Source organism: Gavialis gangeticus, unplaced genomic scaffold, assembly GCF_001723915.1.
Source record: "Gavialis gangeticus isolate Ggan-Ray unplaced genomic scaffold, GavGan_comp1, whole genome shotgun sequence".
NCBI lineage: Eukaryota > Metazoa > Chordata > Crocodylia > Gavialidae > Gavialis > Gavialis gangeticus.
Window position 1 is genome coordinate 19,895,719 of NW_017728998.1, and position 9,197 is coordinate 19,904,915.

Consider the following 9,197-nt stretch of genomic DNA (forward strand, 5'->3'; position numbering starts at 1 on the left):
ACCTGAACCTGTTCAGCCTCCACAAGAGAAGGCTGAGGGGGGATCTTGTGGCCTGTTACAAACTGGTCAGGGGGGATCAGAAGGCATTGGGGGAGTCACTGTTCCCCCGAGCACAGCCAGGAGTGACCAGGAACAATGGTCACAAGCTGGCAGAGGGTAGGTTTAGGTTAGACATCAGGAAGCACTACTTCACGGTCAGCGCGGCTAGGGTCTGGAGCCAACTTCCAAGAGAAGTGGTGCAGGCTCCTACCCTGGGGGTCTTTAAGAAGAGGTTAGATGAACACCTTGCTGGGGTCGTTTGACCCCAGTACTCTTTCCTGCCATGGCAGGGGGTCGGACTAGATGATTTTCTCAGGTCCCTTCCGAGAAACTATGAAACTATAAAACACTGGAACAAGTACCCAGAGAGGTTGTGGAATCCTCATCCTTGGAGGTTTCCAGAACCCAGCTAGACAAAGCTTTGGCTGGGATGATCTAGTTGGGGATGGGCCTGTTTTGAGCAGGGGGTTGAACTAGATGACTTCCTGAACTTTCTATGATTCTATGCACTGCATTTGGTGCCCACACCAGACCAACCTTATGCACTGGCTCCGGGGCCAGTCCAGATCAGTCTGTGCTTGCACAGGCATATAAGGCCACTGCAGTGGGGAGCTATTTGCTGCATGCATGCCATGCTGGCATCCTGTGTTGCGTGAAGCACCAGAAGTGCCAGGTTCAATCTGCATGCCAGGTTGGCTCCACATGCTGCATGTGCCACCTGGCCCATGGGCCATATGTTTGATGCCTGCTTTAGGTTAAATAACTTGATGAGAGACACCTAGAAAAGACTGACAGCAGAGACGGCCAGGGTCAGTCTGGTGGGGTGCCACATGCAGTACACTCCACATGCTGGCCTTCTGGGCTGTGTGCAGTGTTGGGTCCAGCCTGCATGCGTCTGCAGTGCAATCCTGGAGTGGGACTGGCATGCATTGCATGAAGCACAGGGGGCTCGCATGAAGAGCATGCTGCGTCCCACCGCACCAGCCCTGTGCTCTGGCATGGCTTGATCTGGCTGGCAGACCGTTCCAGGGATTCTCATCCAGCCCGCAGGGCCAGATGAGTTTGACACCTGATGTAAAGTGAAGTTATAATACTGACGGTGATACTGTAGCAAGATGAACATTTATGTAAACAGTTAAATAAATGCAGTGATATTATAATGTGAAAGAAGGAATCTGTGTCTGGTCTATTAGAAGACTGAAGCCTTAAACATGCTTAATTTTCTTAGACTGAATGCATGGAAACCAGTCATGTCACTGATTTGTTGCTATTTGTTCTAATTCATAGAAAATTGAATATTTTGGACTCCTTGTCCTTGCATTCTCTATTATCCAGTAAATATTAATTGACCTACAACTTAATATTTATGTTTGTTTACACATTTATAATCAAAAGGCTTTTTAGAAAATTAAATTAGCTCATTTGACTTGCACAAAGTAAGATATTTTTATTATCTATTTAAGGTGTTGCAACATAGATGCATTTATTTTTTCTGAAAGACCCGACAAAGAATGTCTTGCATTCAAAGGCTTATTTAACTTTATTCCAACTACATAGTTGGTCCAATAAAAGATATCACCTTAAGAAATCTTTGACTCTTGCTTATATTTTTAACTAACAGTTTTCAATATCAGAGAATAATAACTGAAAAAGCTTTAGATTTTAGCCTAGAATGTGGGATCAGAACATAAAGAGACTTACACTTTTGGTTTACTAAATTAATTCAGTGAGACTTTGACTTCAGTGGGATGATTCCCGTGTGAAGTTGAGGCCAGAGTTTACAAAAAAGAAAATGAAACAGGGCAGAGGATATTTAGTGGTGGCTAAATAATCCTCGAGTTATCTTATATGTGTCAGTTATATCTGATTTAGCACCTTTTTCTGTAAAGCTATTTCTGTGTTTCAGTAAAGCTGGAGTATGAAAAAGGGAAATATCAGATGCCATTTTCTTTTTATGGGACTGACTGCTTTCAAGATTTAATTACTGCAGAGTACTTGGCTGCCTGGGAAGGTTACTAAAAAGTGCCAATTACCACAGAGTGTAGCATCCTCCGGTCCCGCAGGAGGTTATGGACTCAGAAGGGAGTTACTTGCTGAAGCTCGGATTCTGCATTGAATTTGCTAGCACAGATCCCTGTACCAGTGTGCAGCTTTCTTCCTCTGTGTTGACACAAGCATCTGTGCCAGTTAATCAGGTCCTAAGATTGAGATGCAACTCTCACCTGTGCAGGAAGACTACTTAAATGGACTTTCTGTAGGGAAATAAGTGAGGTGAAGGGAAAATACTCTAAACTAGGAGGAGTCAGGAGTCAATAGTACAGACTGCCCACTTATTGTCACTACCCCAGCCTGAAGATGCATCTTAATTTTCTAGGTAGGGCTCCTGGCCATTGGATCAGTATTAATGATGATCCAGTCATTCTTGCAAAATACTTCCACCCCACCAGACTCTTTGGAACCTAACTTCCTGCTGCATAGGTGATGTATATATTTACTGAATAGCTGTTTTACTAGCTGTATCTCACACACACATACTGTAAGGCCTCTTGCAAAGAAGGTCTTGGAGGTACTCATCACAGTTAGGTGAATTTTACTCTAAAATCAGTGCTGGCAATATTAAACCCACTCAAGCCTTCTGGCTTTTATAGGAAGAATCTTGTACTTGTTTTTATTGGATCTCAGTGCATATATTAACCATAAGGTACTTAAACCTTTGAAGCTAAACAAACTCTGATATTATAAATGACACTTACGTGTTATAGTTTTATAGTCTAGTTTATTCTGTGAACTGTTATCTTTTCAGATTGTTGAGATACCTGAGGTGGCAGGAGAGAGGAAGAATAATTAACTTGGGAGGATATTTTTTTTTTAAATCTGCTTTGGAAAGAGGTCTATGACCATTCATTTTTTTATATAGACCCAGCCATGGCCATCTGTGCCTCTTCAAGATCTGATTATTGCAGAGTACCTCTGCAACATTGTAAGGCCACTAGAAAGTGTCAGGTACTGCTGTGTACAGCTGCCTATTATTCTTAATTCTTTTGCCCATGGACCTATTTCTTTTATGCTCTAGAGATTGTAGTAGCTTCACTTAGTTTCCTGGAGTAATTTGAGATCTTTGTTTGATTTTCTAAAGCTCTAATTTGTATCCTTGGAGATTGCCTTTCTCTTTGTGGTTTTTAGCCCAGCAGTTGATATTAGGAGGCTCCACACTGAGGTCAGTGAGGTTGTTTTGGCATAGTAGTTTATCCATTGCAGGAATGGAATGTATATTTGTATGTCCGGGGGCTGGAGACAGGAGGCTCTTAGCAAAGCAGGGGGTGTTCAGCTCTGGAATTTGTTTCTGACTTGATACGATAGTGCCCAAGTTTCCATCTTCTTCATAAAATATTGCAAAACATTCTGTTTATGCTCTCTAATTACCCCCTAAACCTATCTGCTTTTTTATGAAGAGCTGTTAAATTAGGGCAGTAAGTGGTTTTGTTTGCGTGGGTTAATGTCTATAAAGCAGACATTTAATGTGGCACTTTGCTTTTCTTTTATTGTAAATGTGCTTATCAGCTGGCTCATGGTAGTATCTCTCAATTAAGGAAATATGAGGAAGATCTTCCATCTTTGTTCCCTCCTGGGCATTTTGGGAAAAAAATGAGGAATTTAGACATAATAGACTGGTTATTTGATTAATACTAATTGATTTTGAACATATGTCATCAACAGAATTAACAAAAATGAATTATCTCTCTAGATGCTTAATTGCGCTTTGATTTTTAGCTAGGAAAAGTGTCCAAAAATTCTGCCTGATTCTTGGCTTTCAAAAATCCCTCTTTTCTCCTTTGATACTGGCTTTGCCACTCGTGTCTTTCTTGCATCTGGAGTAGATTACTCCAAAACTAGTGATAACTGCAAAGGCTTTCCTGACGATATAAAGTGCTGCTTCTTGTACTCTGAGCAAGATAGACCAGAAACATATTCTGTATGTTTTTGCACACTGCAGTGGTTTATGGTGACTTTCCATAAAGTGGTAAATGTTCTGGGGTCCAGTTCCACCTCTCTTGGTCATTCTCTGCATCTGCCTTCCTGATTTGCTGACCCTAGAGCATAAGAAAGTTTAAGACAGATTTCTAGGGTGAAGCTTAGTAGAACTGACCACTTATTATGTTAGGATTTTGCCTCTGGAATTTCTATTAGAAACTTATCTGAGTGTATGCCTTTTTACATTTACAAAGAATTAGGTGATATCCTGGCTTGTCAAGGATCTACAGTAATTGCCAACTTTGTTCCTCCTTGTCCTTTGTATGCTTAGGTGCTTTGGGTGTGGTGCCGGTGGGTGGTATTGTCAGTTGCTTCCCGCTACATGGGGAGAAAAACTTTTAAGAGTCATGTATATTGCTTAGTGATACATATAGTGCTTAGTGATAGAGACGTGTAGTAAATGCGTGTAAATGATTTAAGAAGTGCTTAAATAGTTGGAATGCAGGATACACAAATAATGCATCTGGTGCAGTGTTTACATATACACATTCTCCAGCCAAGCTGTTCTAGTAAAACTATCGTGTCATCTTCTTTGGAGTGTCTATATACCACACACTTTGTTTTGTTTTCCCGAACAGCTAAAGCAAGTTTATGGAATAGTTAGGTTAGTTCTAATATTATAACATTGTCTCTAATTGTATTTCTAAGTTTTGTCGCTATCTTATATGCTTGGTTGATTAACTGGTACATTTCTACTGTACATATGTAAACTTGTTATAATTAAAAGCTAAAGTGTATATCTTTTTCTGCTAATATTGCTTTTACTTCATGATACATTTGCTTTATACCATAATAAAAACATCAAGAAAGATACAGGGTGAATTATAAAGTTATATGGTAACGTATGTGCTTTTGATACTTAATAGTTATTTCTTCTGTTATCATTTTCATTAGGGATGGTGTTGGTGCGCACTGAAGCTGGACAGCTTGTCATGGTACCCCAGCAAGCTTTAGCTCAGGCTCAAGTGCAAGCTCAAGTCCAAACCCAGGGGCAAGGGCCCACCAGCATTTCACCCAGGCTTTCAGTGCCTACAAGTGGTCCAGTTTTTCGTTTATCAACAGCCCAGGTATGTCTTTGGCTTCTCTGATTACCATTTTTGTTTATGATGAACACTGTCTTTAATCTGAACTTTTATGTAAATGTTGTTTACTTACACTTTCTTTCTTGCACTGAAAAGAAATTACAGAGAAGGGAAATACTGTATCTTCTCTTATATGGAAGTCAGTCTAGTTTCAAGAGGCCAGGACATGTCCATATTCTGTACATGCTTCAATTTCAGGAGACCTATGTAGTTTTTGTCTGAGTCCCCCAGGGCTGTGAGGTCATCAAATGTTGTAAGGTAAGCAGGTTGAACTGGAGTTGAAACTTGGTGTGGACATCTCCAGGGAAAACAGAGGGGCTATGGATTCAGTACTTTATATTTTTCATATTTTTGGGGTCATATACCTCTTTTTAAGTGTGTTATGCTGCTGTGTAACCATATGGTTCCATGTTGTAATAATGAAAAAATAACACTTTTTGTTAGTATCACTGAATTGTAATCTCCCCAGTACCTGTCAGAAATTGTAGTGTTGTTCTTAATTATTTTGTTTTTCTTTTCCTCTATATACATTTCCCATTCCTTCACGTACTGTCTAGAAGTTTGCCCCATACCCCATTTTCAGAACTACTTTCCTCTTAAGTCAGTTTTGATCTAATTCCCCATCATGATATTTTGGGAAAGTTAAAATATACCCTGTTCTTTTAGTCATTTCATATTCTATTACATTTTATCTAGCATGCATTGTTGATCCTTATGTACTGTCAAGATTACAAATTGGGTTTGTATTTTGTCAATCTGTGGTGATTTAAATTGATTGTGGTATTCCCCAAACTATTTCTTAAAAACTGCTGTAGTTTGTTAAAATCTTACCTTATTTCAACACAAAAGTAGATTCTTTTCTGTGGGGAAGCAGTTGCTATTTAATTTTTAAAGTGCTTCGAGATTCTTGTCACTAAAAATGGTTTGTTAGCACAATTTTTTTCAATAAATGATGGCAGCTTAGAGATGCTATTTAGCTTGGCTACTTTGGGCTATAACCTAAATGTAAATTGGTTGTGGTATTTTTAATGGACAGCTTAGACCTACAGCACAGGGGGCTGGCATTTACAGCCCTGGAAAAGATCACAACTAGCCCATGCTAGTTTTCTAAAGCATTTTTGACGACAAACTTCATTTAAACACAAGCAACCCCTCCCCTCATGCCTTCTTTAATCTGTGTGACTGCTTTGTCTCTATCTTTGCATTTTGGGGTGTAAATACCAATACAATCAAATTTTGACAAATGACCCAAAACTAAATGAATAGCAGGGAAAAAGTAAAGTACCAAACTAGAAAAGGACCTGCGATTAGAGCAGTTAATAATAATATAAATATAAAATGGAGTTTGAATGGTGGGGTAGTCTTAAAAAAGATGGCATCGCTGTATAAAAATGTAATTTATTCTTATCTACTTAATACTGTTCTAATATTAATTTTTCATGTAACAGTAGTTGCTGTGGCCAGGATTTATAATCAAGGTTGAAGTAGGAAATGTTTAATAGAGTACTCTAATATTAAGAAGGAAAAAGGGGAGAATAAATTCAGGATTACAGGTGTAGAGTGCATTGAAAATGTAGGTGGTTTACTTTGTAAATGTATAGGTAGCACAGTGTACTGCCACATAGAGACTGGAGTTTGGTCCCAAACCTAATCCTAAAATGTCATGGACAGCAAGCATTTGGGAGCTGCTTGTGTTATAATGTATTATATTGTATATATGTGATCATTTACCTTTGGCTAACTTGGAGCAACAGTGGAAGGAGGTTAACCCTGCTACGTTAGAATCAAGCAGCAATGTGAATGTTTACTATCCTAGAGCTTGTAGTAGTTTCAGTACTTTGTAATACTGAAATAGCTATATAGTTGCTCATGTGCATTGAGAGTTCTATGTACCACCTGTGATATTGTTTCTTCCCTTTTGTTAACACCATGTGTATTTACCATGATTTATTAATAAAGATGCTTAAATAAATAAAACAAAGTCCTTGGAAAATTAAAATTGAACTTATTTAGCCTGAAGTTTTAATTGGACTATAGATTTTTCACTCATACTACCAACTGCAATCTTTTTGTATGCATTTGGTCTTGAGAAGATATTATTTAAAAAAAGTCACTAGAAAAAATTTGTAAAACCAGAAAACTGAATCCTTTAAACAATGAAGGCTTTTACTACATAGGAGTTATAGTTGTGTTTAATTCTTTTGGAAAGCTTATTGCTTTTCCTCTTTTGGAGGAAATGTATGATGAGAAACATTATACTAAGCTTTTAGAAGCAACTGTAATTTCATTTTTCTGTCTAGTGAATAATCATGATCATGATTGGTCAGGAAAAGGAATCTAATTCTAAAAGTTCAGCAAATAATGTATGCTGCAAAGCAAAGCAAAACAAAATACTGTATCCAGCACATGTCTAATAGGCAGAACTATTTTTTCTTTTGGAGTATACTTCTGACTTGTCAGGGTTTGTGAGTTTAACTGTTTTTGTCAGTGAAAATGCATAAGGTAGGGGAAATACTTTTCCCATACATGGTGCTAGGTCTCCAAAGTAAAATTTATGAGTCTTGTTCTCTTCAGTTATTCACTCTGAAACAGTTTGCTTTAACATTAGGTAGAAGGCAGGGCAGGGTGAAAATATAGACTAACTCACACAGGGAGACATGAGCTTTTGTGGGCTCCTGATTTCATAAGCATCTAATGCAATAGCCTACAAAAGCTCATGTTTCTTTATACAAGTTAGTGTCTAAAGTGCCACCCTGCTCTGCTTTCTGCCCAACTTTAGACTAACTCCCTCTCATTAGCCATTAACTAATCAGGAGAGAGTGAATGTAAACACTAGGGCTGCCAATTACTTGCCATTAATGTGCACGATTAATGTGTTAGTTGGTTCTTGTGTTGAATTTTAAACACGTTAATCATGCCCAGGCTCTGCTCTGCTACTGTCACCGCTGCCTCCGGGCTGCCCAGTGGGGCAGTGGTGGCAGTGCAGAGGAGCTGCAGGGCAGCCCAGGTGTGGACTCATGGCTGCTTCAGCAGGAGGGTGGGGGGGACAGTGCATATAGACACACACACACAAGCAGCTGCAGCATGCACACAGCCAGGAATGCAGCCTGGCGTCATGTAGAGCAGTGCCTAGCAGGTAAGTCTGTGGAGGGGAAGGGGCAGAAGGGAGATTGAAACCCCCACAGTGAGCGGGGGGGAGCGGGGCAGGGGCTGGGGGTGAATGGGGCCCCAGGGCCAGGATGGGTCATGGGATGGAGCTGCAGGTGGCTTGTCCAGGGGCGCAGGGGTGGCACAGCTCCCTGCTGCTCCATATACCCCTGGGGGAGGCATGGGGGGCATGTAAACCCTGGCAGGTTGCCTGCTGCAGGCTAGGGCCCTGCACCCTACTGTCTTTGTCTTGGGAGCTGCACACTGTCCATGCCACAGATCCCCTGCCTGCTTGGTGGTAGGAGACACAACATGGTGTTGTGTAGCTCCTGGGGAAAGGCAGCAGAGTGCAGAGCCCCAGTCCACAATGGGCAACCTGCCCCTGCGTTGTGCAGAAATCTGGGGGGCACATGCCCCCATTGCCTCTTCCAGGGGTGGCCACAGAGGTGGGAAGCAGCATTCCATTCACTGCCCCACCCCCGCATCCTTGGATGAGCAGCCAGTGGCTCCATCGCACGACCCGCTCCAGCCCCGGGCCCCATTCACCCTAGCCTCTGCCCCTGCCCCACTTCCTCCCTCATTGTGGGGGCCTTGATCTGCCCCCACCCCCGCCTTGTCCCCTTCTCCTCCACAGACTTATCTTCTGGGTGTTGCTCTACATCCCACAGGGTTGCATTCCTGTAGGGTTACCAGATTTTCAGTTTCAAAAAAGAGGATATCTGTGTGTGTGGCGGGGTGTGGCAATATGATTGTGGGGGGGGGGCAGTGATATGCCCATGCCCTGCTCCTGCCCATCACTCCCAAGTCACAGCCCCTCCAGCCCTGCTGCAGCCCCTCACTCTGGACCCACAGTACCCCACATCCTGCCAGGGCATGAGGGGATCCCTCTTCCCCAGG

The 9,197-nt window shown here is 41.4% G+C and overlaps 1 protein-coding gene across 1 annotated transcript in view; it reads left to right on the forward strand.

The window, feature by feature from the left end:
* LOC109289519 (transcription initiation factor TFIID subunit 4-like) overlaps positions 1 to 9,197 on the forward strand; it is a 315,986-nt gene that overhangs the window by 7,284 nt on the left and 299,505 nt on the right. The window contains exon 2 of the mRNA XM_019505573.1: positions 4,966 to 5,138. Coding sequence (XP_019361118.1) covers positions 4,966 to 5,138 — 173 coding nt within the window. The remainder of the gene's footprint in view (positions 1 to 4,965; positions 5,139 to 9,197) is intronic.